Source organism: Falco cherrug, chromosome 15, assembly GCF_023634085.1.
Source record: "Falco cherrug isolate bFalChe1 chromosome 15, bFalChe1.pri, whole genome shotgun sequence".
NCBI classification, from domain to species: Eukaryota; Metazoa; Chordata; class Aves; order Falconiformes; family Falconidae; genus Falco; species Falco cherrug.
Window position 1 is genome coordinate 23858088 of NC_073711.1, and position 27428 is coordinate 23885515.

The 27428-nt window shown below is 53.6% G+C and overlaps 1 protein-coding gene across 3 annotated transcripts; it reads left to right on the plus strand.

Annotated features, from left to right (window-relative positions):
• The first annotated feature begins 2912 nt into the window (after positions 1–2912).
• Positions 2913–27241, plus strand: EDA2R (ectodysplasin A2 receptor). Of its 3 annotated transcripts, XR_008735284.1 has the most exons (10): positions 2913–3031; positions 8866–8976; positions 9645–9823; positions 10585–10670; positions 10949–11113; positions 11612–11758; positions 12221–12711; positions 13005–13135; positions 13332–13380; positions 13788–13874. XR_008735284.1 is itself a non-coding variant. In XM_055727689.1 (9 exons), the coding sequence occupies exons 2-9, from the start codon at positions 8890–8892 to the stop codon at positions 26306–26308; spliced, it is 1455 nt and encodes a 484-aa protein (XP_055583664.1). In that variant the 5' UTR covers positions 2913–3031; positions 8866–8889; the 3' UTR covers positions 26309–27241. The 3 variants fall into 3 exon arrangements, 2 of the variants coding, with proteins under 2 accessions (XP_055583664.1, XP_055583663.1); XM_055727689.1 differs by lacking the exons at positions 13005–13135; positions 13788–13874 and adding an exon at positions 26058–27241; XM_055727688.1 differs by lacking the exon at positions 13005–13135 and having other exon boundaries at positions 13788–18331.
• Positions 27242–27428: the final 187 nt, after the last annotated feature.

Here is a 27428-nt window from a genome sequence, read left to right on the forward strand (position 1 = left end):
ACAGGAAATTTCTCATAGGGAAAATTAGTAGATCTCAGCCCAAAGCAGCTTCTCTCACAAGGTGAGCAACAAAGGTGGCTCCAAAGAGGTGGCCTTGATCATGAAGTAAGAACTAAAACTGGAGAAACATCAGCCTGGCAGGGATGAGACTTCAGCTGAACGTCGTGCTGGGCTGAGCAGTGGGTGCTGCCATGGAGCACCTCCAGCAGGCCTCACCTGGGGGCCAGCTGCATCAGAGCATCTGCAAGGGGAATTCTGCTCCTGTTGCCTTTTATAATCTCCCCGCCTGGGTAAAGTATGCCTTTGTGATGCCTTAAGCAGGGCCGGGCAGAGTGCAGATCTGAAACGGAGGGGGAGGTGGAAGATGACTGTGCAAGTGTGGCTTCTTCACCACTTCATGGGTGAAGTGGATGATGCCCCTGTGCCAGTGGAGGGGAGCGTGTGGCTGTGACTGTGTGCGGGTGGGGTGTTCACAGACTGCTTTGCCCCCACGGTAGGTTCCAGCCTCGCTTGGTGTCATCTAGCATTGTGAATACTTCGGTCTGTAAGAAAAGCCTATAAAACAGATTCTGTGTTTCAGAATTTATGGGTCTGCTAATGCATAATATGGCAATTATATTAATTGTGCTATGTAGTTACAACTTAATGGAGAGAACACGACCCTAAGTGTATCAGGTAATTACAGTCACAACACCAAATACCTCAGGACACATTTCTGTAGGCTGAAGCTGACGTCTCAAAGGCCTAAGCCTGCAAAATACACCCAGATCTGCTGGATGTACAGCACTTTCCTTGACCCAGCGATCCTTGCATTTGGAATGTCAGAAATCTGGCAAACATCACACAACCCGTCACTCCTTGGTGCCATTTGGCAAAGCCACCAAAGCCCATCTAAAGTTTGTGCGGCTACGAAGCAGGCAGCCTTGGCACCTCCCCAGCTCGCTGCAGGGACCAGCCATCCTCGGGGCAGCACCAGTGCTCGTGTAGGTGGCTGTGAGGTGCTGATCTGACTGGGAAAAAACCCACCACAATGACAGCACTTCCAGCCTACTGGTAGCTTTCTCCAGCATCCATGAGGCCACCGAGGTGGGTCAGCAGAATTCCCCAGAATGAAATTGGGGTGAGAGTGGGGCCACCCGCCTTAGCCACAGCCGCAGCTCTGGTAGGCTCGGGCTGGCCATCACAGGATGGCTGCACAGCCCCTCAGCACCCCAAACAGCGAGGGCTTGGGGCAGCCTGTGCATAACCACCCAGCAGCCGGATCTCTATCTGCAATTCTTCCACCTTGACTCAGTCAGCTGTGGAGTAGAAAATAATTTTACAGATGACCTCTGTTGATGTAATTTTGCTCAGTTAAACAACTCTTATATCAGCCCCCCAAAGCGCAGAAGCTGGTGTTGGTGTCCCTGACTGTCCTGCCTGCCTTAGAGCCCTGATGCGAGGTGGTCCCTCCGTTGGCGCTGGCTACTCTCATGCTGCCGTCTGCATGATGCAAGAGGGGCAGCAGCATTGCACTGCAGGCCAGTTGCATCAGACACAGACTGGTATGAGGCAAACTGCCGCATGTGAAAGATGAAGTCATCCTTATCCCCCCACAGAACAATTCCTATTGGGCTTTTTTTGCCTGTGGAGATTGCATCATTAACCTGGCTGAAGCACCGAGTTGTGAAAAATCAGAAGACTTAGTGAGAAAACAGTGAGACAGTTGACATTAATTGAATTTCCTACGAAAACCTTCCAGTTATTCCAATCTGAGAGTCTAGCTTCTCTAAGAGCCTTTTGATGGCAGGGAACTTACAGGACTTCTCAAAAGCATTTGCTGGGGAGAGATTGCTTGACTTCAGAAAGAAATTGAGACAAAGTCCAAAAACAATAGGTTTAAAACCAAACACGATTCAGGTACACATCCTCATGTAACAACTCTCACTGAGAGCTACTGCCCAAGGCACCGAAATGAGCAGCACTCACTGCCCACCCTCCGCCTCCTCAAGCCCGGGAAGGCGGGAAGGTTTTGCAGTGGGCCTGGCAGGTCGCAGCTGAGGGGCTAAGCAGTTTGGAGACACAATAAACTGAAGAGAGAGTGCCAAGAGCAGCACTACAGGAAAATAAATTCCCTCCCACACAGGAACATTAGATTCCACAGGGCAATTTGGTACATGCTGTGGTGGAGTATGACTTGTGCACAATAATCCTGGGACACTTCCAGGATGACTCCCCCAAACCACCCGAAGGACTGAAGCGGTGAGTCACACCAAAAGCACTGTCAGGAGTTTAATTCTGAGCGCGAGAAAAGCCCCTGGCCATGGCAGTCCTGCGCTGCCCCCCGCCACGGTGACGCTGCGCTGCCCCGGTGCCGGCCCACGCAGCAGGTGTGTCTGGCGGGCACAGGCACAGCGCCACAGGGCACGCTGGCTCTCGGCGAGGGACAGCCGGGCAGGGGCGCTCCCAGAGGCCCAGACCCTCCAGCTGAGGGACCAAGCCAGCCCAGGTCCCCGGGGCCGCAGCATGAGGCTCCGGGCAGCGGGCCCCCTCCCGCCGCTCCTCCGCGCCGCCGCCGGGGGCTGCTCAGCCCCCAGGACACCAGTGGCCCGGGGCTTCGGTTTTACCACATCGCGGTCAGTAACACCGGGACGCCCCCTCGTTACTCTGCCCCTACGCCGTATAGCACAGCGCGGCTCCCCGGTCCTGGCCCGGGGTGGCCCCGGTCCTGGCCCCAGTCCTGCCACTGCCGGTCCCCACCCCGTACCGGTGCTCGGCGCTGCAGATCTGAGCCGCTCCCGAACGCTCCTGCAGGGGGCGTTCATTTGCATATCCCCGCCCAGGCGGCAGCGCCCGCCAATGGGAGGTTGGGGAGGCGGGCCGGGGGCGGGGCGCCGGACTTTCGCCGCTGCCTGGGACGCGCTGTGCTCCACGCGGGGTCCCGCGGAGCCCGGTCGGCCTCGGTACGCTCCGTCCTGCCGGTGCCGCCGCGCTGCGTCCTGCCCGCGCTGCCGCTCCCGGTGCGCTCCGTCCTGCCGGCACCGGGACGCAGGTAAGCTGCGGGGTCCGCGCACCTGCCCGCCCGCCCGCGGGGGCGGCTGTCCCGACCCTCCTGGTGCCGGTGTCACCGCCGGGCGGGGGCGGTGGAGGTGGCGGGGGGTCGGGATGGACTGCGGCGGGTCCCGCACCCGGGATACACGTGGGCTGCAGCCGGCTGCGGCGGGCACCCCCGAGGGGCACGGGGGGCCGGGGGCGGCGGAGACCGGGGCGGAGGGGTGCCGGGCAGAGGGCTGCAGGGCGGACGGGCCGCCGGGGGGCCGTGGAGCCCCTGGCCGAGACGTGCCCGGGCATATCCCGGCGCGCTGCCCGCCCTCCCGCGGCCGGGCGGCGGGGGGCGCCGTCGGGGCCGTGCGGCTCTCGGCAGCCGGTCCCGCGTGGCCTGGGCCGCGGCCGCGCTGGGCGCACGGGGCTGGTGGGCGGCGGGCGAGCCGGGGCCTGCCGGGGTGGGGGGGAGGCGGGCGGGGGCTCGGGCGGCAGCCGCTGCAGGCGTGGGGGCCGCTGCCACCGCCCCCGGGCGCGCCGGGCCGGCGCGGGGGCGCCCTCGCAGGGAGCTGCTCGCCGGGCCGGCTGCGGGACCCGCGCGGTGCTTGCCCCGTGGAAACGTTCAGGGGTTTGGCCTGCGGACGGGTGCCAGAACCGTTTCAGGGGCACGTCTCGTTAGTGCGGGTAAGCACTCGTTGCGGTTGTGTTTGTGACGGTGGCCACTCAGATTACGCGATGCTTTTCACAGTGTAATCTCCGTGATGGTGTTTATGATGGTGTTGAAAACTGCAGAAGAAAACCCCAAAACTTTAACCCAGGCAGTCCAGACAGACTGAGTTGTTGTTGCAAGCAAGACCGTGACAGTTACTAAGAGGTAGATGTGGGGCAAAAGCCAGGTGGGAAGAAATCCAGAGTTTTCTGAAAACGGGTAGGAGTTCTGGAAGTCTTTCTTGGGATGTCTGGTAAGGCAGAGAGTGTGGATGCCTATGGTGGACAGCCAGAACTTGACAGTAGTCAGTAGGTATGGTCCCAGGCGATAATTACTTACCTCTATGTGGTCAATATAGGCATAGAGCCTTGTGGCTTTAACTCTGGGGCCCTGGGACTGAAGTCATTGGTGTCCTGCAGGGATGTTGTGGTCCTCCAGAACCCTGGATTCTCCCTTCTCAAGCCTCAGTTGTCCACCGTGGTTTGTAGCCTGGCTCCCCAGCTCTCTCCGGGGGCATGCAGCACCATCATTTAGGCCAGGATAAACCTGTGCCTGGGCAGATGCCTTGTGGGACTCCACGAAGCTGAATGGGAATAGCAGCAAAGCCAGGAGGGTTGTGCTCTGCCCTGTACTGGGGGAGCTGATGTTGTTTCTGATGCCCCTGGCTGCAGCTGGCATCGGCAAGCAGGAGCCAGAAGTGAGCGTTGCAACCTGGGGGCTCTTGCCATGTGATAAAGGGAGATGAGACCAGCTTGGGGTGCTTTCACCTTAAGCAAACAGAAGTTCCCAGCCTCTCCAAATTAAACAATTAGTGCACAATCTGCTGAGTAGGATTTCAAAGTATATTGAAGAACCTGCTGATTTCCAAGCCATGTGGAAAGATTCAGCCTTTCCCCACCCCCTATTTTTTACTTCTCTGAGCAGTCCTTTGTCTGCAAGGCATCTTCCAGGGTGGCAGAGTCACTCCCAGCATGGTTTATAGCATGGGGAGGTGCAGATAGATGCTGTCCAGACAAAATGAGTGTGGGCTAATGAGCAGGAGCAGAGGAATGACTGAGCAAGAGACTGGGACTAGACACTGCCAAATGCAAGGCATGCAGTAATATTTTCCAGATAACATTTCATTTTTCCCCCCTCCTTCCCACTTGCAGTACTTATTTAGGATTTCAACGCTCTAGTTTTATGTTCCAATGTATACAAGTCTCTCATCTGAGATGCGGTTACTGCCTGGCTGTGCTGGTCTGTGGTACCACAGAGCAGAAACCTGCTGTGATGGTGACGTGGAAGAGCTGCTGCCAGTGTGCAGGTGCCAGAGCCCCTGAAGGTGGGTCTCGGCACCCCCCTCCCTGTCCCCAGCGAGCAGAGACCCACAGCTCAAGGGGACAGGTCCCACGCCTGGGGCAGTGACCAGCCCAGTCCATCTCCTGCTGCAGGTCCCATGCCACCCTGCCTGCCCCCGGGTACCTGCTGGCCTGTAGTCAGACAGGGAGAAACAGAAGTGCTAACACTTCCACTGATGATGCTTTTTGTATGCTTTTGATTTGAAGAATCACTTTACCAATATACGAGTGGGCGGAGGTTATCTTTATTCAGCAGCACTAGGTGCATGGGAGATCACTCCACCAGAGTCATGCACACCTAGGGGACTTTTCAGTCTCTTCTTTATACAAGTCACTCATGTCTATTCATTAACTTTCTGGGAAATCGTTTACATATTCATTACAATTCTGGGAACTCATTTACATATCTCACACCTGCACAATATCCTTGAGGAGTGGTCTTCTGGGGGTCTTCAGGATGAAGATCGTGAGTCTTCCTCCAGTGAACTTTTTACCTCTTTGTCTCTGCACAGACTCTGTTCCTCACTAAACTAGTGACCATGATTTCAAGTCCTTGTCTTTGCCACCTTGCATAGACAACAAGAACTTAGGACCAAAGGACCTTCTTAAAGATAACAAAAATCCAAGGGATTAGCAATTAGTACATCCTTTATGTCAACAATAAGGGTCTTTGGACATTTCCCAACTTTCAGATAAACATCTTCAGGTAAGTGGCACATCTTTCATCATTCACTTTCACTTACTGATTTCCTTGCCCTCTTTCTCCTACCAGAATCCATTACTGGACACAAAAGAAATAGTTTAGATTCCCATATAGTCTAATTTTTTTGAAAGTTGCGTTAATGGAGCTCCAGAACTGTCATGGAAGTGAATGAACTGCAACTTGCATTGTAGCTTTGTTGAAATGCTTTTTATCTCATGCAGTGAAACTCATTCAGCAACTCATGTTTTTGCTGCCTTGAACAACAACACAGCGGGTAGCATGTTCTGCTTGCCTTGCTCAGACAAGATGTCTCTTTAAGACAATAAAAGAGTCCTTTAAGAAACAACAATGTCTTTAAGTTAGAAGATTTCATGCATCTTGAAACGATGGCAGTATGTTTTGCTTCCCTCCAACCTAGAAGCGCATTGATACTGTGTCATGTTTATGTTCCTCGCTTGCAAATAAAATCTGTTGCTCTGGCAGTCACCTTGGGATCCCGTGCAGTTTCCAAAGGGTTGGGTGGGTTTTGTTGTTTGTTTTTGCTTTTTACTTTTGGCTAATTAGGACCAGTTGTTTCAGTTGCTTATTAGACTATCAGAAATCGCTGCTTTACCAGAGCAGTGCTGTGTGGTTTGGACGTATGCTCCACTTAACAAATTAAATGTCTTGGTTCTGGTATTGTTAAAATAAGAAGTATAAAAATCCCACAGCTTTGAATTTCATGCCAGATATTCAACAAAGTGTTCATTCCATCTATCATTATATTGTGGCTTGAGAAACAGCAAGACTGCTCTATGCATAATGGTTCTGCTGGCATGGTTGCGGTCCCCCCCTGTCCCGGAGCGATACAGTCATGCTGGCAGATGGCCTTGCGCATGGAGCTGTACCGGCATGGGATACACTGTGTAACTTTCTGTATTGGGAGAAACTGGTTTAAGCTGTGCTCTTCCAGGGAGACAGTCTGCAAGGGGTGTACCCTTAGCCACAGGCCCTGCTGAAGTGCAGAAAAGTCTGTAAATGTATGGGAGAAAGTGGTTGTGTTGTGTTCGCAGGACAGTTTCACCGAAGAGACTGCTGGTTTGGGATTGTTTTTACTTCTTTATTGTGTTATAGCAGCACTTTGGAGAGCTGGTGAAAATTGGTCCCCTTGTTCTCCAGACTCTGGTGTCTTGGCTCATTTTCTGTTGCCTGCAGTCCTGTTTCACATGTCTTGTGCTCTTGGAACGAGTGAAAAGCCTAAATCAAGCTCCGTGCTCCGAGCCAGAGCATCAGCGGTGCTGAGCCCACTGCATGGGGCAGGGGTGAGCCAGGCTGTGACACTGAGCTCCCTGGGAGGGTGGGTTCAGGCTGGCAGCATGCTAGCCCTCTGAAGCAGTTGTCACCCATTTGGGACCTGTCTCCCCCCTTATTATTTTTCCTACTGGATTCAGCCTGTAGCCGAATGCCAGCGCTAAACCCTGTGCTTCTCCCAGGGCACTGGCACCGAGCTCCCTCCTCGCCACCTTCTGAGATGGTGACGAATCTCCTTTATTTATTCGGTAGTGTCGGTAACCTTTACGCTATTTATAGGCTGTGACTGTGCCCCTCCCAAGATGTTTGCAAGATAAATTTAGCTCCCTTTAGCTTCTCATCGCCGGTCCTCACTGGCTTGCTCTGCCTTCCCTTGTATCGGCTGATGAGACCTGGCCGTGTACAGGAGCTACACTGAGGGGTGACTCACTTTCTATGCTCGTCCAGGGCAGGCTTCATCTCGAATGAATCTCAGTCGTTCAGAGCCTGGGGAGCCTGTCCAAGTGTCCACTTCCAAAAGGCAGCTGGGAGTGGTGGGAGATTAAGCTGAGGAGTGCAGAAAAAGCCTGCAGAGGAATGCTGCCATGGGATGTTGTGTTTGGTGCCTGGGAGGGGAAGGGGGCTGTGGCAGGAGGGGGTGCTCGGGGGCCTGCAGTCCACTCCCCTCTCTGCTGCTAGAGCCTTGCAGGGGACGGGCATCCCGGCCAAGCCCTTCCTCCTCCCGAGGCTGCGGAGCAGGACAGCTCTGGTTGACATGCCAGGTTTGCCCAGGTGGTTCAGGGTGGTGATCTTCAAAAGAGCATTTTCAGGTGGTCCCTGTTCTTGGGGGGTGTTTAGAAGTTAACGAGTCTTGCTCCCCAGGCTGGTTGAACACTGTTTCTGTCCTGATTTGCTGCACGAGGTTATGAGGAAAGCAAAATGAAGATTGGTCTAGTGGGGGTGGATTTTATTTCATTTCTGTCATTGTGGAAGAACCCACCTGGAATATGCAGAAAGGAAGAGACAGCCCCAAATAAATTGCTGGGGCTTGTCGCTTCAGTCAGAGTTGCTTGCTCTCGGCGAGGTGCCTGTCCCGTGTTCCCCTGTGAGCCACCCTTGCTGATGGTGCACACTGCAGCTGGGGCGGTTCTGCCATTAGCTTCAGCTAAGCCACTGTTTCACCTTGGGAAGGCTCTGGTTGATGTTTTTGTGGGCAGGGGGTGCCTCTGTTCTGCTGGTCTTCAGAGATCTCTGCAAGCAAGCCCACACTGAGCTGCAAGTGGGCTTGCAGAGCAAGACCCTGAGCAGCCCACACAGCCCCAGGCCAGCACAGCAGGGCTGCAGGTATGTGTCCTGTTCTGCTGGGGATGCAGCTGGCCACCAGCATTTGGTCGTGTCAGACCAAATGCTGGATCCAAAAGCTGGTACTTTGCTGGGACTGAGCTCTCCTGATAATCTGGGATACCCAGACCTACAGCCAGGGCTGGCAAAGTCCACTGGCAAATCAGTGACCTGAGCAGTTGGTGCATCTACCTTAATACTGGAAGTTAAATTTAATTTGCTCCATTGTGAAGGCTGCAACGTGATAGCAGAAGCAGGTGGTTCATCACCAGCCTTGCTGGGAAGCCCTCCCTGAGCTGCTGGAGCTGCCTTCCATGCAGTGGGAACAGGCAGCCCCCTCCTGCCAGTGATGTCCGTGATGCACAAGAAATGCAGGCTGCCATCCCACCTGCCAGAGTGGAAACTTCTGCCCGGTGAAGGGCATGCTGCTGGTCTGAAAAGTGCTGGGGCTGGCTGTGACCTCTGTCTTCTCCTCTTCTCAGGCTCCCTGCCCCTCTCCAGCCCGGATGGACTGCCAAGAGAGCGAGTACCTGGATGAGCATAGGAAATGCATCCCCTGCAGAAAATGCATGCCCGGGCAGGAGCTTTCCAAGGTAAATCGGCTGCTCTGGAAGGACCGGGCATCATCTAGCACCAAGGCTTTCACAGTGCTAGGTGAATCCTCTGCCAGTCTTCCTTTGGAGGGGTAATGCTAGGTCCTGGCATGCTGGGAAGAGCTGGGACTTGGTGGGAAGGGACAGTGAATGGTCTCACCCTGGACAGAAGGGTGAGATGATGCAAGTAGGAGATGGGAAGGGATTTTGGGTTGCTGCTGCAGTTGCCTTCTTTTCTTTTGCTGATGGAAATCTGAATATCTGAAATCCCAGTCACAGCCCCAAGTGAAGTTGCGCTGCCCAGCCAGGCTGCACAGTGGATGGTCACGAGCAGGGCGCTTCTGCTGGGGGTTTGACCCAGCCTCGGAGGTGGGAGTTGCGGTTCCTACCCCAGGGCCCAGGGGTCCCCCCCGCTTCCAGCGCTGCTGGAGCTTTCCTCTTCCCTAAACACAGCTGGGGGAGCATGGCAGGGCAGCAGCTTCCCAGCATGTTTCCGTCAGAGCTGCTCTGGTGGCATCTGCTCTTGGCTGGGTTCTGAGGACCCTTTGCATGAGCAGTAACCCCTCCACCCTTTGCCCCCAAAGAAGGGGTGCTGTTTCCATCGGTACCACTTTGGGACCTGAAGTGGCTTCTCACTGCAGCTGTGCACCCAACCTCGTGTCTTGCAGGACTGTGCCGACAGCGGCGGGGGGGATGTGCAGTGTGTTGCCTGCCCTCCCAGGAAGTTTAAGGACAGCTGGGGGCATCACGGCTGCAAGCCATGCCTGTCCTGCGCCCTCATCAACCGCATCCAGAAATCCAACTGCACATCAACGACCAACGCGGTCTGTGGGGAGTGCCTGCCGGGGTGAGCGGAGCCTGGCTCCAGCAGAGCCGCAATGATCTCACCTGGGAGCATGCAAGGAGGGGATGGACAGAGGGGGCTTTATCTGAGGCCACCCAGAACATGGGACATAAGAGGAGCCCTGGTGAGCCAGGCCTGCCTCTTTGAGGACACTGCTAATGACATGCAGGTCAGACCCATCTGATGGCCCCCTTGTAGCTCCATAGAAGGGAACCTGAAGGCTCCCGTGAATGAGCAGTGGAAGAAAACTTCCAGGCCTGAGTTGTTCCTGTGGACACCAGAGTGGTTAAGCCCTGGAAGATGAATGGCTGTAGACCATTACAGTGGGTGGTTACCAAAGAGGACAGACCATGCCTTGGGTGGTGAGTGTAAGGGGTTGCTGAAATGAAGGCTGCTGCATACAACCAGTCTGAAATGCTGGAGGGCTGTGGACCACATGCCGGCACGCTGTGGGGCTTGGGACAGAGGAACAAGTCGGTGCTCTGGTTTATGAGACTCTATCCCAGATGCGTTTGTAGGCTGGGGTGTTCCTGTGCCTTCATGGAGGTATCGTGCATTTTGACAGACCAGGACAGGGGTAGGCTGTTCAAGTGATGTCGCTCCTTGGCAAAAATGGCTGGCCATGAAAAAGTGGCTGCGGGTACGGCTTCAGCCAGCGATGGAGAGACCTGCTGCCTTGGATTGTCCCAGTGTGCCAGGGCAGGAGTGTGGGGGGTTGCTCACCATGGGGCCTGCACTGCTGAGACCCTCTGCTCTGTTGGCAGGTTTTACCGCAAGGCACGGATCAGTGGGCAGCTGGACTGGGAGTGCATCCCTTGCACCAAGCAGACACCCTCCTCCGAGCCCCAGTGTACGTGCCGTCCCTCACTGGTGGCGGGCAAGCTGCTGGGGTAGGGTGGGCACTGTGGGCGCGGTGGGGCAGGCTCATGGTGCACACAAAGTCCCTGTGACTGTGCCAAAGGTGTGCACTCGGATGTGCACCATCCTTTCACTGATCCTGCTGGCTGCTGCTGTCCTGCAGACCTGCTGGAGGAGGTGCAGTCATTGTGGGTGGAGAGGGATGGGCAGGGAGGGGTGGCCCAAGCCTTGGGATTAGGCTCCAGCATTGTGTGGCTGGTGTGTTTGCAGGTCGGTCCAGAACAAACCTGGTGAAGGTAGCTGTCCCCACCGTACCGCCGCAGGACACAGCCCTTCTTGCACTGACCAGCAGTGCCCTGGTCATCATCGTACTGGTGCTTCTGGCACTCTCCATCATCTACTGCAAACGGTTTTGGAAGAGCCAGTGCCAGCGAGGTGAGTCAGTGCCTGCAGCGCTTCCCCTTTGCTATTCACACGCGCTCGTGGCCCCCTCCCCACTCTCCAGAGCAGTGCCCCCAGCATTGCTGCTCGTGCAGCGACCCAAGCGTTCCTGTGCTCAGACAGGATAAACACCTCATCCTGTTTTTTACATCTGCAGGACCTCTCTTGTGCTTTGCCTGCTGAAAGATGCAGAGGAACCTCCCTCACCATTAGTACCATAATTAGGAAGAGAAAGCCCTTTGTCAGAACTGGCGATCCTCTCTTCCTGGGGTTTCTCGGGGGTGGGCTGAGGTTGAGTGACTCTTGGCAGGGCTGGAGGACTGGTAAGGGAAGGGGGCGGTGGGTTTGGTGGCTGGGGTTGGGGCAAGTTGGCATCCAGCAGCATGCCAGGCAGCTCCCAGCTCCTCACTGGCAGACATACCACACGGCTGAGGAGGTGCTGGGGAAGCAGGCCAAGCCTTTGCTCAGACTGGTTCTCCTGTATCCTCCAAGTCTTCCTCAGGACTCAGAACTTCTCAGGCCAGCGAGCAATGTTCCCAACCATGGCACAACCCAGCAGATTCCTGTGTGAGGAGCAGATGTCTGGTCCCTGCTGCCTGGGTGTGAAGAACCTGAGCCCCTGCTACAGGCAGGCAGAAGGTACCTGCTCCTGCTGCCGTCCCCTTCCTCTGGGGAGGGAGGGTGGTGCGGGGCTCCAGCTCCTGCAGTCCTAGGACTTACTGAGATGCCCTTAGGCAAGAAGGATGGAGCCAGATGATGTCTTGAGTCCCACCAACATGAAATCTGGGGCCTTTCTTAAAAAACGCTTGCAGACCTTGGAGCAGAAACACTCCTGCACAGCCCTTGTGGCTCATGATCCTCTCAGCCCAGTTCCTGTGCAACTGGGGGAGGGATAGACCCCAGGCAAAACTTTGCAGAAGGGCGCAAAAGTGGGTTTGCTCAGTGGTGGTGCAGGGGATGAGGCTCTGACCCCTGACAGGGTGCTCCTGGCACTGCCCGCAGGCCCTGGGCCAGTGGGTTTAGCAGCAGGGCTGGCAGACCCCCTGTGGGGGCCAGGGCAGATCCCGGGCTGTGCTGAGCCACGCTGGTTTCTGCTTTCAGGCCCCGTGGAAGCAGTGCAGTTCATCTCAGATGGGGAAGCCGTGGGGCTCCAGCTCCCCTCTCTCCAGCTGGAGATGGACTTGCCGTTGGGTGTCACGGTCAGCGCTGCCTCCAAAGCCCAGCTGGGCAGGGGCCTCCTGGAAAGCCAGCCCCTCATTCGGGCCTCAGGCTGTGGCGACTGCCTGGCTGGGGTTCTGCTGCCCTCCGACCCCAGGCAGGGCCAGCTGGGCATGGCGGAGGCCCTGGCCCCCCTCTCCTCCTGTGCCTCTGAGATGCAGCACAAGTGGCCACACGCCCCAGTGGAGTGCACCGAGCTGGACCTCCAGAAGTTCTCCAGCCAGGCAGAGTTTGCAGGCAGCGAGCGGCCGGAGGAGGCAGCAAGCCAGGCAGCACAGAGGGTCCCGGCAGAGAGCAGTGGCGTGGGGCAGCAGGGGGCCCAGTGCCCACCCTCCACCTTTGCAAATCCCACCGCTGAAAGCGGGGAGCAGCCGGTAAGTTCCTCCAGCCTCATCGCTCCTCTAAACAGCTGCCAGAGACCCGGGCTGGGGCACAGCAGGTTAGGGATGTAGACTAAGGCTCATTAATATCTGGCACTAACCAGCACTTACAAAAAAGCAATTTGCCAGATGTTTAGTGCTGTGTCACTCAACAGGCCATCAGCCATGGAGTTGTGACCTGCGGGGGTGGTTTCGAACACCCAAAAGACCAGAGTCAATTTATTGAATGTACAAGCATATCTTTAATTGATGTGCTCTTGTGTGGCTCCTGTCCTCTTGCTCTCCAGAAAACTGACCTGGTACCAGGGGGGCTGGTTCCACCTCCTTCTCTGGTGAGCTCCTAATGAACCTGGTGACTAACATCATTGAGGCTCAGAAAACGTCTGGCAGAGAGCTGCGTTTTACAGCCTAGCTCCAGGTGACCGTTTATGGAAGCAGTGTGCTGGGAGGCCCTGCAGCATCCCAAGGAGGTCATTGGCTCAGTGGGATGGTAGTGCTGGAAGGAGAAGTGCTGGTCTGAGCCTCAGGGATGCCCCTGTGATGGCCCTGGAGCAGTGGCTGGCAATGCTGTTCTCACCAGGCTGCCACCAACTCTGGGGTCTTTGTCTTGCCAGGTGGATGATGCCCAGAGCCTCGTGACCCAGATCAGCAGCACAGCAAAGGGTAAGTGTCTTTCCAGCCTCATCTTTGTTACTGGTGTAGTGGGGAGAGGCAAATCCTTGGAAGGAAGCTCCTCCAGAAGCCCACCATGGCTGTGTGGAGGTGCCAGTCATGACTGGGACTTGACTTGACTTTCATGGCCTTTGGTACTAGTTCACAGGGTAGGTTTTTTGTGATACTGCCTGAATGGTCTGTGTGTGGGTGGCAGATGGATGCCCAGTTGTTACCAGTTACCAGCCTCCCCAGGACTAAGCAAACTGAAGGTGATGCTGGAGGAGGTACCTGCCCTGGCAGGGTGGCATTTCACCTGTTCGGTAGGGACAGGGGCTGGAGTCTGGCTGCTCAGTTTATCCTTATCCTAGCTGGATAGGTTGGTTTCTACCCCCACTTTGCTGTGTTGCTGTCCCCAGGTCTCCTGGTAGCAGAGCTGCCCCATTCTTTGGTGCAGTCACTTGCCTTCTTGTTGGACCCTTCCTTGAACAGCGTGAAGAACTTCAGCCACGTGGCGCTGGAGCTAGGGGTCGCACCCCAGTTGCTGGGGCGGATACCTGGATTTGAGCAGCTCGTCGCTCACTTTGCTTACTCGGGAGATGCAGTCACCATCCCACTCCTGGCCCAAGCTCTGCAGCGGCTCCAGCGGTTCGATGCCCTGCTCCTGCTCTGTGACCACTTCGTGCTCAGCCAGGCTCAGGGCCACCAGTGCTAGAGAGGACAGAGAAGGGACGAGGAAGCTCCAGGCACTGTGTGTACTGGTATGGGAGAGGATTTGGTAGCCCTGCGGACACATCATCTCTGGTGTGCACGTGGGGAGTACGTGGAGATGGTCTTTGCATTGGGGAACAGAAGGATGCGACGGGGAGCACCCCTCCTCGGGGTTGTGCTGGGAAGCTGCAGCCATGCCTTCTCCCAGGCTCTGTGTGAGAGGGTTTGCTTGGGCCTCTCTGGAGCCCATTTTTCTCCAGCTGTTGACACCCTTGTCCAGCAGCAGAGTGCTGCCCGTTGCTGTGCCCTGGTGCTCTCACTCTGCAGCAAGCCCCATGCTGCTCCGCTGTTGGTGTGGGGTCCCTTGGCCATGGGGCTAAGGTCTTTGCAGGCAGCCATGCTCCTATGGGCACAGCCATTGCCTCTCCCATTCCAGCTTTCCTGTCCTTCATCTGGCCCATGCTCTGCTTTCCCAGGTGCTGGTTGCCACTTTCCCTGTTTACTTTTTCACTTGCTCCTCTCCTGTGTGCTGGAGACTGCCCTCACAGGGGACCTGGCTGTGGCTGCTGTGCTGGGCTCCAGCCTTTGGTCTCCCCGTGCCGCCCTGGCACCTTCCCCTTGGTGAAGCGGTGCAGATTCTGTGATTCTAAGTCTCTTACTGATCTCTGGGTTGGGCTGACATTTGTCCTTGTTACAGTGCTGTGGCTGCTAGCCTGGGGAGGGTGCTGGCCCACTCCCCTGGCTCCTGCCGTGCACCCCAGCCCCACAGACCTCTGCTGAGCACCGAGGCTTGGCAAACACCCCTGTGGTGGCATGGGTGGCTGGGGCAGGGCTGCTTCGGGGCCGGGTCCCGGGCAGAGCCAGTGCTGTGCCCGTGCTGGGCAGCAGCTGAAGCCATGACCGTGGCTGCACCACACTCAGTGGTGATGTCCCCATGCCAGTCATCACAGAGCTGGCTTGTTTTGAAATATTTTTTCCTCTTTTTGTCTGGTTTTTTTTTTTTTCTTTTTCCCTGCCTAAAAATGGCCTGATTTTCTCATTTCTGGGAGTAGCTTCCAGGGAGGGGAGCACCCTTCTGCTTTTAACTTCTTCCTGGAGGACCTGTCAGGGCTTGAAGCAGTCCCGCCTGCGTCGGGCACCCCTGATTTCGGGTGCTGTGTCCCGGGGCTGGTGGCTGCAGGCATAGCCAGGCTGTTCTGAATCTGCCTCCAGCCCCTGAGACGCTCCACAGGATTTTGCTGGCGGCCCGACAGACGGGGCTGGGGGATGCAGTGGGATCCCGCCTGGCGTGTGCGCGGGGGTGAGGCGGGGGCGGCCAGGCACGCGGGAGCTGCCCGGGGCGGGGGCAGCGCGTTGCTGCCAGCCCGGCCGCGGATGCCGATCCCGTTGAGCTCATGGGTTGCGGCGGGCGCCCTTGGCCCGAAGCTCCCTGCGACCCGCGGATCTACGCTGGGCACCTTTAGGTGGCGGATGCCAAGCGCCGCCCTGGGTTGTCCTGGGGCCCCGGGTGGCATCGCCGGGGCCGAGCCAGCGGTGCTCGCTCCGCGCTTTGTTCCTCAGCGCCACGGCTGGCGCCGGCCTTCTGCCATCCCCCGTTCCGGGTCCCGGCCGAGCAGAGTTTGCCAGCAAGCGGCACTGTTACCCTTGCCGCCCGCCCGGGCACCCGCCAGCCTTCCCGCCGAGCTCTCAAGTTTTGCCTTTTATCTGACCACGGTACTTGGAAAAAAGCGGGCGACCTTCTGGGAAGGCAGCCCTTCCCTCAGAGCTGGCCCGACGCGGGTATTAATAGCTGCTGGTTGGTTTTTTTTTTCTTTTCCCCGTTCAATGCTGTTAAGACTTGAACACACTCAGGATGCGGTTAGATAAGGAGAGGCATGGCCAGTTTCAGCTGGATATGACACTTTCTCTCCCCTGCTGTTTGTTGCTTCCAAGGTCAAGGTCATTTTATTGGTCTCTGCTCTGCAAGACCCAAAAGTATTAGACCTTGTACCTGTTTTAGGCTAGGGTTAGCCAGGCTCTTGTTACATGCTTGGTCTGTTACGGAGCAGTCAGGAAAAAGTATTGCTAAAGCAAACACAGCCTGGGGTCAGGGTATTTTCATTTGAGGTTTATCTGCAGCAGGGAGAGAGTGTTTGGATTAATCATGTAACAAAATCAAATAAATATTTAATCCCTCTGTGGACACGCTTAGTCACTTCCAGCGGGAATTAAGATAAATTTACCTACAGCTGCCTGAGTAAGCATTCCTGTAGCTCAACTCACCAGCTCTGGCTTTGAAGTTGAAACTAGTCAGGGTGGCTTGTCCTGCGTGTCCCTGTGTGGGTGTCACTGGTGCCACCAGTGGGTTGTCCCTTGGGGTGCCCAGAGCTGTGGCCATGGGGCAGGGCGGCAGAGCTGGGCCGCCTCCTGTCCCACCACAGCCTCAGGAGCAAGGGATGGGTGGGAGTGGGTGTTAAATTAAAAACGGTGAATAACGAGGACATCGTCACACATGTGTGCTGCAGGTCCTCACGTTCATCCCTCCCATGCGTGCTGAGCAGTTCTGCTGGCATGCCAGAGGGTGGGCTCTGGACCCATTGGATGGATTACTTCTCAAATTATTATTTTTTTCCTCCCTTTAAAGAAATCAGCCTCACTCCCTTTGTAGTTTTTAAGGTAAACTATTTTTCAACTGTTTGATGTCTAAGCAATATTATTCACGGCCAAAACTTAACCTCTGCCTTGAGGCTGATGTGGCAGCGTGTAGGGTGGGTTTGCACCGTGCTGTATACAATGTGTAGGGCAGGTTTGTGCCATGCTGTACACGGTGCATGGGGTGGGTTTGTGCTGTGCTGCAGCTCCTGCCCTGCCAGGCGATGCTGGGTGCGCTGCCTGCGGTGCTGGGCTGGCAGCACGAGGCAGGGGTGCTTTTAAGTGTGTTTTAAGTGTTTTCAGCCCTACCCAGAGCCCCCACACTTGGTGTGAGTTGCTGTGGTTGGTGCTCCAGGGAGGCTTGACCCTGCACAAGGGCATTGTGGGGGGGTGCTTTTCAGCCATTCAGCCCCTCCAGCTCCTGCCAGCTCACTGGTGTTTGTGGTGGGCACCCTCCTTCCAGCTGTGGTGGCAAAATCAGCTGTGTTTACAGGGGCAGAATTACTACAGGTGGCCTTTAACGCACCCCCGTGGGGGGACCCCTTTGGCCAGACTGCCAGGAGCCCAGCCGAAGCCCTCAGGAGACTGGAACTACCAGAGCCTGAAAAGCAGGACATAACACTGTGAGGTGGACATGGAAAGAGCGACTGTCCCTGGGTGATGAATTTCTTTAGCTGGGAGCCAATGGACTTGACACTTGACTCTTGCTTTTTAATAGTATTTTCAGCACAATACATGGAATGTAAGCAAAGGAAATTCCCATAGCGCTGAATCTCACGTTGCAGCGTCAGGAAGCTGTTTGTGCCAAGCTGGCATGACTCAACAAGAGCTGAAAGGAATCAAATAGTTCAGCATATGTGCAAAATTTGGCTAGGGCTGAACGTTGGAAATACTCTCGTGTGGCAGGATTATTTTATTTTTTTTTACAAGCGATTGTTTTTGACACCACTCTTGTCTGGAAGTCTGATTTGCAGAGGAATTTATATGATAATTTTAAATCCAGCCCTGTTGTGGAAAGCTCTTAAGCATAGACTTAAACTAAGCACATGTTTAAATCCTGTTAAAGTGGTCATTAAAACAAACAAATAGTACATCCTTGGGTGCTTTTCTCAATCAGGGTTCTTTTAAGAATTGTACCTTGAATATATTTTTACAGAAGCAGGCAATACTGAAGAAAACTTGGTTTTAATGATCTGGGCACACTTCCTAGAAAAGTCTGCAAGTGGTAGGGGGAAATGCCCCATTTGTTTTGGATTACTTAATAATGCAGACTCTGGTGCTTTTCTTATTAAAAAAAAATATAAAAATTGAATAAATTTCTGTAGCCATAGCTTACCTGGGGCAATACATGGTGTGTTTTATGGTGGATGTTACTTTTCTTTAAGGTTACAAATAGGTTATTTATATTTTTGTAAATTCTGTGTAATTACCATTGTAATTTTGAAGTAGTTGTTCCTGTTGTTTTCTGGGGTGATGTTTGTATTCAAATAAAGCAGAAGCCGAGGCTCCTGCCCTTTTTGTTAAACAAGGGGTGTGTGCGTGCCCCACATTCCTCCCAGACCCGGTGCTCTCAAATGCTGTGTGTTTGTGGTTAAATAAATTTTGGAGCTGGAGGTGGTGATGCTCAGAGTTTTGATTCTTCTCCTCTCCAGCCTGTGGGTCTGTGTTGGGCAGCAGCATACAGGCAAGGGTGACTGCGAGCCCCCTGCCTGCCCACGGATCTGACAGAGGGGGACGTCTGGGAGGGGCAGGCATCTCAGAGAGAGATGCTGTTGCAGCTGAGTCAGTCAGCCTCATGGCACTGGTGTGGGAACGGGGCAGCAAAGGCTTAATCGGGTGCTGCTAGAGAGGAGCGGCCGTGGCCTGTGACCCCTTCCCCACAAGCTGCCTATTTCTTCTGCAGGCTTAATCTTCAGAAGGGTCAAATCCCAGGGTGGGGGGTTGTTGCGTGGTCTGGGTAGGAGGCAGAGACCCCGTAAATGGTGCCCAGGGACCTCCGGTTCCTGAAGCTTTGCTGTGGAACAGTTGTTGAAGCTTGGTAATTATAGTGCTTGTTAAGTCTGTTCATGCCCTTACATTTGGTCTGTTCCTTAAAATAATTATTAGAATGAAGGATGTGATGATTATTTTTTTTTCTAATTAAAGTTGTTATACTTGTCCAAACTCTTGCAGGCTTTATAGGTGGTTGTAGTGCTATAGCTCGTTGCTAGTGTGAAGAACACCCACACATGATGCTGTTGCGGGCAGTCCTGCATCGCTCGCTAGCTGTGCCTCCTGCTAAGGCAATACAATAGGTATGCATAAAGAAGCCTCTGAAATAAAGCCCAGAAGAACCAGACATTCATCACTGAATGCAAAACCATAGTATCCGTCAAGGTGCTGAGTATGCATGGTTTCCAAAGAAGACTTTTCCATGGAGCTCCTTGGGTGCATGAAGCCTCTGTTTCCACAGATGCTAGAAATAAAGCACTCCAGGTTAATAGTGCAATGAACTTGCTGCTGTACCAAGGGCAACCAGCCTTACTGAAGGTCTGCAAGGGGGAAGTGATCCTGATGCCTCTGCCTGTACCAAGCCCCAAATGAAACCACAGGTGGATGGTGCAGGCAGAGGTGCTGGAGGCTGGGGAGCACCCCAGCCCTCCCGCAGGCGAGGCTGGGGCTGTGAGCCCAGCCCATGCCCAGCAGCTTGCCTGAGGCTGCTGGCAGGCTGCAGGAAGGCTGCCTTTGGGTGAGAGTACTGGAGGCATCTTTGTTGGGAGAGCAGCCTCTTGCGTGCTGTTGGGATGGGAATTTGGAGTATGCCTTGCCTTATCTTCCAGTGACTACTGGTTATAGGGCTGTAAGCATCTAGGACTTTGCGTTCTCTGGTGTCTGAGGGCTGGACACACTGCAGTAGGTAAGGTGTGGGTGGGTTTGGCCCTACCTCAAGGGTTTGCTCTTCTGGAGAAGTCCTTGGGGTGACCACTCCCATGCAAAGCAGATGCTTCCACCCAAACCAGGAGCTCCCTGTGAACAAGAGGTTTACACCCTGCGCTGCTCCTTGCCTCAGAGCATTTGTGTTGTCTGGTCTCGCCTCAGTTTTGGCTGATGCACGAGGAGAGATGACAAACCGTGTTCCCCTCAAAGTACTTGCGACTGCTGTTCCTAGCGCTGTGATAAGAGGCAGACGTATGTGGGCAGAGCTGGCAGAAGGAACGTGTGTGCTCCATGCAAGTAGAGAAGTGTGGGGTTGAAACGAGCTGCCAGGCGCTCAGAGCAAGGCTGACTCCTGCCTCTCCAGCTCCTGGTGCCTCAGTAGCCACAGCCTGCAGAGGATGGCAGCGTGTTAAGATGCTGGGGTATACATGGTCCTCACCTCAACTGCCTCCGGGAGGAACGTCTCCAGCTGGGATGCAAAGCTGTACAAAGGCATGCAGAGCACACGGGCCGACTGCCTGACAAGCCTCCGGTTCCAGAGGAGGATGCCAGTAAATGCTGTTTGGCCCACATGAGGCACATGCACTGGGTGTTCTTAGGAGCTGGTCTCTGGAGCAGGAATGCAGATGTCTGTCCTGCCGTTCCCAGCAGCCACAGCTTGTAGCCAGTGGTCCTGCCAAGCCAGATATCCCTGACCAATGGGTTTTTGCTTTAAAGAACTTGGCTGAAACAGGGCAGGTGTTGAGATACATCACTTGCATCCCCTGATGAAGTAACTGCAAAGGTGGAGACCAGTGACCCTGTGTCCTTGTGCAGACCAGTAAACCCTGAGCAGACCTTAAGTCCTGCTGAGGTGCTATTGCAAGTCAAGTGGGCTCTTTGCATCCTTCTCATCAGGAGCTGCCATCTGAGGGCACATCCTTTGGCCTGGTGAGCACTGCGTCGCTAAGGGGAGCTGGTGGGGGGGTCTGGCCAGGCTGAAGGAGATGTTCCCACTAATGAAATGCTCTGGGTCGGATCCCGCTTGGCAGCCTACAGCAAGCACCAGGCTAATTAATGAGCCCTGCACTAACAAGGACTGTGTGATCTGTGAACAGTTATGTCAGACAAGCTTTCTAAGGTTTCCCTTGTGCAGATTCTGGAGGCACAGAGCAAGTGCTTTCACAGACCTTTTTCCTGAAACCCTGTGTTTGTTTGTCCGTCTTTGGTCTGGGTGGGGTGATCTGGATTAAAAACAATGTGGTGTTAAAATACAGACCAAAAAATTCCACTTACAGGGCAGGAAGAGGCCCCATATGAGCAGAGGAAGGCTGCTCATTCCTCTGCAGGAAAGGGTCAGAAGAGGGGAGGTTGTGCTCCTCGGGGGAAGTTGGCTGAGCTGCCAAGCTGGGGTCAGCACATGGCAGAAGTGAAAGGTGCTCAGTGACACCTTGGGAAGGGCAGCTTTCCTGCTCTTGCATTTCGTTTTCTTCCATACCCTATAGAAAGCTATGATGTTTAAACGTAGGCCAACAGGCTCTGAGGAAAGGTGATCCACCACAAATACGAGAGGCAGCAAACCCACTGGCAGCAAGCGGAGCGAACCCTGCGGAGGTTTAACCTGGCACAGCTGCTTTGTTAGCACACACAGATGCCTGATTGCATTCCATTACGTGACACAAGACTCTCACTAAGGTTCGGAGTGCATTTCAGGTGGGTTGAAAACCATTCCATCAATTTTTTGTCAGTAGAAGGTACCTTAAGCCAGGTCATTAACATCTGCTTGCCCAGCATGAATAGTCTGGCAGAATTTAGGTGGGCAGCCGGGCACCAAACCACATCTGGACTTAGAGGCTCACCAGCAAGGAAACTACATTCCTCCAAGGTTTTCCTTCAAACACCTGTGACAGGCTGTCCTTGGACGCAAGCGTGGGACAGCCATGGAGAAGGGGAAGGAGAGGAGGAAGGTACTGCTGGTCCCTCCTCTCAGCCTGGTGCCCCATCATGCCAGGTTGTTGCAGCCGTGCAGACCCTGGCCGGGGGAGCAGAGCCAGGGCTGTGCTGAGAGCATCGCCCGTGTCTCTGCACACAGCAGCGGTGGCAGCCAGCTGCTGCAGTGGCTTTTAGGTAAGGGGTGGCAGTGGCAATGCAGCAGCTGCTCGCAGTGGAGAGTCCAGCTCTGCTCTCCAGCCTCCCCATGCACATCTGCTACAAGGAAGAAAGAGGAGAAACCTCAGGGGAACAATGTCAGGGAGAGAAGGGGATTCACAGGAGTGAACTCAAGGAGAAAGCGGGTAATTAAGTTTCAGCTCATTTTCACATCATTAGGGACAGGCCCAGGTGATGCCCAGCTCCCCTGTGCTCTGCTGCTGTTCCTCACATGGGCATTACTCATCCCTGTAGGCATAGGCACTTAGTGCCGTAATAAACCACTTCTACCACTTGGCTCGTCTTGCTCAGCCGCACCTCCGTGCTCTCTTTGACAGAGTAATTGCAGCACTGAACCTTTAAATCCACTCTGCACAAATTTCTGTGTGCTCCTGTCTCCTCTGCATAAGCAGCTAGAGGGTAGTTAATTAAATTTTGGTTGTTAAAACTGAAGACTTAAATCCATTTCAGAGAACTGTCTTTCCAGTCCCAAATTTCTTTCCTTCTCCACTTTCCTCTTCTTCTCCACACATGACTTTTTTTATGGTTTGTTCTCTGCTTTTCACATTTTGTATTTTCCACAAGCTTTCCCCTGCATGCACCGTTCTTGTATTGCTGCTTCTCTGCAGGACACAAGGGCAATTAAAGTGAATGAAAACACATTTTACAGCATGTTATTGAATTATTGAATGTGTTTGCCAGGAGACAGAAATTTCTTTTTCTTCTACCTTCCAAACTCACCTTTCAAACCGGTGGGCTGACCCACAGGGACTCTTCAAAAAGCAGCTAAAAAGCTCCATGGTGCATGTATCCGGGGCATCAGCATCTCTGGTGGCTTTCCATCACCTGCGCAGCATGGGCAAACATCACCCCACGGCTTTGCTGGGCAGACGAAGCAGCACCCGCGCCCTGGGTCTGCCTCTGCTGTCACCTGCCCGCCCAGCCCGAAGGAGTCGACCCCCGCCTCAGGTCACGCTGCCCTGGCTGCGTGGGTGGTGGGCTGGGAAACTGGGCATTGTGTTTAGAGGATTAGGAGGATATTAATGGCAGCAAATGCTCTTAACTGGAACTGAACTGGAAGCAACAAGCAGAAGTTCATTTTTTAAGGCAAAACTTTGCAGCTCCAATCATAAAGCCTTGCTGATGAAAACAAGCACTCACTCTGTCTTCAGGGACAGTCTGATGCCAATAACTATTATTATCCATGAAAAATACATTATTATCCCAGTGAAATTCCTGTATTCCTTCCCTGACTCTTGGTGGTAAATGAGGCTTTTTGAGACTGGCCAGCCCATTTCTGTGTGACAATTATTATGCTAACAGGTAATGGGCTGATTTTGGATTCAAATGTAGCTGCGCTGGGGAACAGAGTTTTAGCAAAAGAATAAAGTGGTTTTGCAACCCATTCAATACCTCTTCAAACTCCGCCTCACATACTCCTTTGAACTGGTTTTAAGGAGTTATTGGATTACAAATAAATGCCTCAATCAAATCCAACAACAATAGGGCCAGTTTTCATCATTTCTTGCTGCCTACAGTTAATTTAACACAAGTAGGAGCAACAAGCACACGATGCCTTGGGATATTTGCCCCAGCCACCTCCAAAGGCTGGACGAGTCGGACACAACCCCGAGCCGGGGGGCTCTGTCCTGCGTCGCCCTGATGCTGCTTGGTGGGTGCCACAGGACCCGGGGCACGCAGCAAGGACCATGGTGGGGGCTGCTCCACCGGCAGAGCTCCACCGGGGGTAGGGCTGGTCGTGAGCTGCTCTGTGTCCTCGATGAGTTCTCACCCTGGTTGTGTCCAAGAGGGTCCTCCCAAAGCATGTGGCCCCTTACCCCAGGCACTAACGGGGGTGCACTCCTGTCCCACGTGCCACAGAAGGGTATCTGAGATTGCACCCTAGCACCCACAGTGTGTGTATGTATACATACATACATATATATAAACATAACTTAAATGAAGTGGAGGAAAGGCTCATAACCTCCACTTTGTATAGGGAGGGAGAGAATATATTAGCAATGCTTAAAACAACAAATAGGAAAATACTGCAGTTCCTCCCACCTTCACCCTCACTCTCTCCTTCCTTTGCAATGACCAGGAGAAATGCAAAAGCGAAACAAAAAATTCTGACAACCCAGCTTTGGAAAGGGTAGGTAAATTGGTTCAGGCTTGGCCACTAGGCTGTTACTAGCCCGGCATAAGCCGAGCCCAGCTCAGGCAGACAGCAGTGGCTGCCTGACCGAGCTGAGCAGGGAGAAGAGGCTGAGGGAGGTAGGATGCAGGACAGGCAAAATGGGGTGCAAAGCTCACGTTGCCAGTGGGACTGCAAGGGGAGAAAGCAGGAGGCATCTGTGGGAGAGCAGTGAGCACTGTGGGTCCACACCGTCCTTTGACCATCACCCACCATTGCTCCAGCCAGCGCTGCAAGCACTGCATTCCAGCAAAGAGCTCTGGTTTTCGTGGTGGTTAACTTTGCCTCATGGAAGTAACTTCCATGGATTTTTACCACACTCTGACTGCCTCACCCACATCAAGTTCTTATTGGAAAACTCCAAATGGAAGAATTATGCTTTCCCCAAGAATGAGGTTAGTGGAAAACGTGTTTCATACACATATAAGATCTCATTAATCTGGCTGACATTTAGCTGAAAATGGCAATACCTGTAACAGAACGCATAGGCACAAGAATGCCAGTTTTCATGGGAAGCTTTAATTTCCTGCTTTTTTACTGTTTGATTCTCCCACACTCATGTCCTTTACAGCTGTCTTGTGAAGGTTTTGGAGTAGAATATGTTGGTCAAACCCGACATAACATCCCCAAACACTTTGCTGTCGCTTGCTGGCCAAGGCAGATGCAGGCTCTCACCTCCTGGCAGCAGGTTCCCCGGAGGTACCAGCAGCCCGTGCCGGTGAGCACACAACCTGCAGCAACGATTGCTCCATTTTTGCTGGTATGAGACACTGTGTCCACACCGCACACACACGCTGTGCACCTCCCTGCCCACCACCACCCCCACCCACACAGAGGAGCTCTAAGATCTCAGCATCTTTCACAAGCAGGCACCAGGCTGCCATTAAATGGTGTGACCGTTGTAGTTTCCACACGCTTGGTGCCAAACCTGGAGTCACCATGGAGGGGCCGGCACAAGATGATGAACAAAATGCTGCCAGGGCTACCTTTGCCTCTGGCGAAAGCAGCTGCCTGCACAGATGAACAGGTCTCTGTTGGGGTCCAGCTGCCCACACAATGTGCTCCTGTGAATGACACCTTAGTATAAAGCCTCCCTTCCCTCTCCCTTCCCTCCTTTTAGCTCCCCAGCTTGTTTTTTATTTCCTATTCTATTCATTTGCTGTCATGCCAACATCCTAAGATAATGAAAAGACAATCGGTGCTCTTCACTTACCAGACATTGTGCCTTGCCATGGTAAGTGCTCAAAGGAACAACCAGATAAAAGCTTGTAAATCAGAACTCTTAAAGTTTCCAAAAGAGCTTTAGTGTTTCCAAGAATATGTAGAATAAAAATCATGGAAAACTACACGATATTTGGGCTTTCTGTGCTATTTTAAGCTTCTGTAACAAGGGGTATTAGGCAGGCTGGTGTTGCCAGTGTCGTCCCTTTGCGCTTTTTTTTTTTTTTTTCTTACCCTTTTTATACCAGTCTGCAAGTGCCCAGCTGTTCTGTGGGCCAGACCCTTTCTGGGCACATGTGACATGGTGCCTCTCCCAAAGGCATGCTCTGAGTGCATGTCCCCGTTGATGAGGACACTCCCTATAATTGTCCCTTATGGTGTTCCATAAAGCAGTTGGTTTTGTCATTAGCAGACAAATTAGATGGTCCATCAATCTGATTTTATAAAGCAATTTGTCTGTTCTTATCTGTCAAGGCAAGGAGATTTTTATCAGGTCTGACATGGAAAAGTCTCTTCAAGTAACAGACTTGTGCTGTAAAAGCAGACACATGGCTTCTGCTGGACTCAGCCTGTTGTTTTGGGAGGGGGGTTTATTACTATTTTTTTTTCCTCTCTCTTCTGATAAGTGACAGCTGATCTTAATTGCCAGCTCATTGCAGAGGGCAGCATCCTCATGTGATTTGGCATTGCTGAACAAGGCATTATTAGCCAGTATGGGCTCATGGGAGAACAAAACCTTGTTACAAGTGCCAAATGTGTTACTTCAACCCTTATTACTGGGGCAAAGTTAAAAATAGGGGGCAAGGGGGCAGCCAGGCAAGCAGTGCTCTTGCTTTGCTGTCTGGGGAGACTTCCAGCAGCCTCCTAAGGAAGGTTTGCTCTCTTGCAGCACACCAGACACAGCTGACTGCAGACCTCCCTGCTCCGGCAGTGCCGCCTGGCTCCTCTCCTCGCCACTGTTACCTGGCCTCTCCAGCACAACCCAGAGCATCGCTCAGGCCCTCACCAGAGCTGCAGCAGTGTTTGGCAAGCTGCTCCTATGCTCCTGCCTCGTGCCATCAGCCAGTGACCCAAATGGCTTCAGTCCTGTTCCAACATAGACATCCGAAACGCGGCATTGCCAACACATCCTGGCAATGAGTTTGCCACTGGCATGCCTGCTCGGCACTGAGCTGAGTGGTGCAGGCATCCGTTGAAAAGGTATGTGCACTGGCAGTGCTCAGGCATCAAGCTCAGGGGAGCAGTTTAGGAATATATACTGGAATTTGGGTAGGGATTACTGCTGAGCACTGGTGGGACAGGGCAGCTTGGTGAGAAGCTCTGAAACCTTACACTGAGCTGACTCCAGCATTGTGCTTGGTGCAACAAACCTGCCTGTGCGCTGTCAGTACTCCTGCTTGGGCTTCATCCAAAGTCTGGGGAGATCAGAAGCATTTTTCTCCCTACCGCAGTGCAGGAGTGATAGCTCGAGGGAGGCAGGCATGTTTGCTCCTCAGTCGGTGAGAGGGTAGAGCCATCTGCCCTGACTTGAGAGAGCAGCTCTCCTTTGCTGCCCATGGCAGAGGGTGTCTGCTCATCATCTTCCAAGTGTTAATTCTGGGTGTGCCCTTTGCATCCAAGCCTCCTGGGAGAGGTTCAGGCTTTTTCCTCCCTGGTCTGGGAGTGACCCAATCTACTGAGTTATATCTCAGCGCAAGAGGATGGTCTCTGACACAGACCCACCTATATTCCCCCTTACCAGGGCTTGATCTGCATTTCAATGAGGACATTTATTCCTTCAGCATGCTTTGGACAACCCCTCAGTACTGTTTTCCACTTGAAGAGCTAACTGATGATAATTGTATTCTGTTTCTTCTTCCTGAGCTAATTTTCTGACTCATTGTGGGTATTTTTCTGCTTGCTTTTTGTTAATCTAGTTGGCATTTTGTGGTTTCTTTGTTCATTATGTGATGGGGCTATATAAGGGGATTTGTCTCTGGAATTCAGGTATCCCCTGCGCTGTGTTCTCTGTTATCGTCTTCATCAGCAGCTATGCTGAAGGCAGTTAGATGCATTTGGCATGAGCTAACCTTAATAAATCTGAGCTGTTAATCACTGAGACATGTCTCTGTTGAATCTTCACATACTGATTTGTGTGTGCTGAAATAGTTTGGAGTAGACTTCTGGTAACTCAGTGTTTTAATAATCTGCCCCCCAAATTCACCCTCGGGGTCTTGCCTCCTGGGGCTTTGCCTGCCTGGGACAGATCCAAGTCATCTGC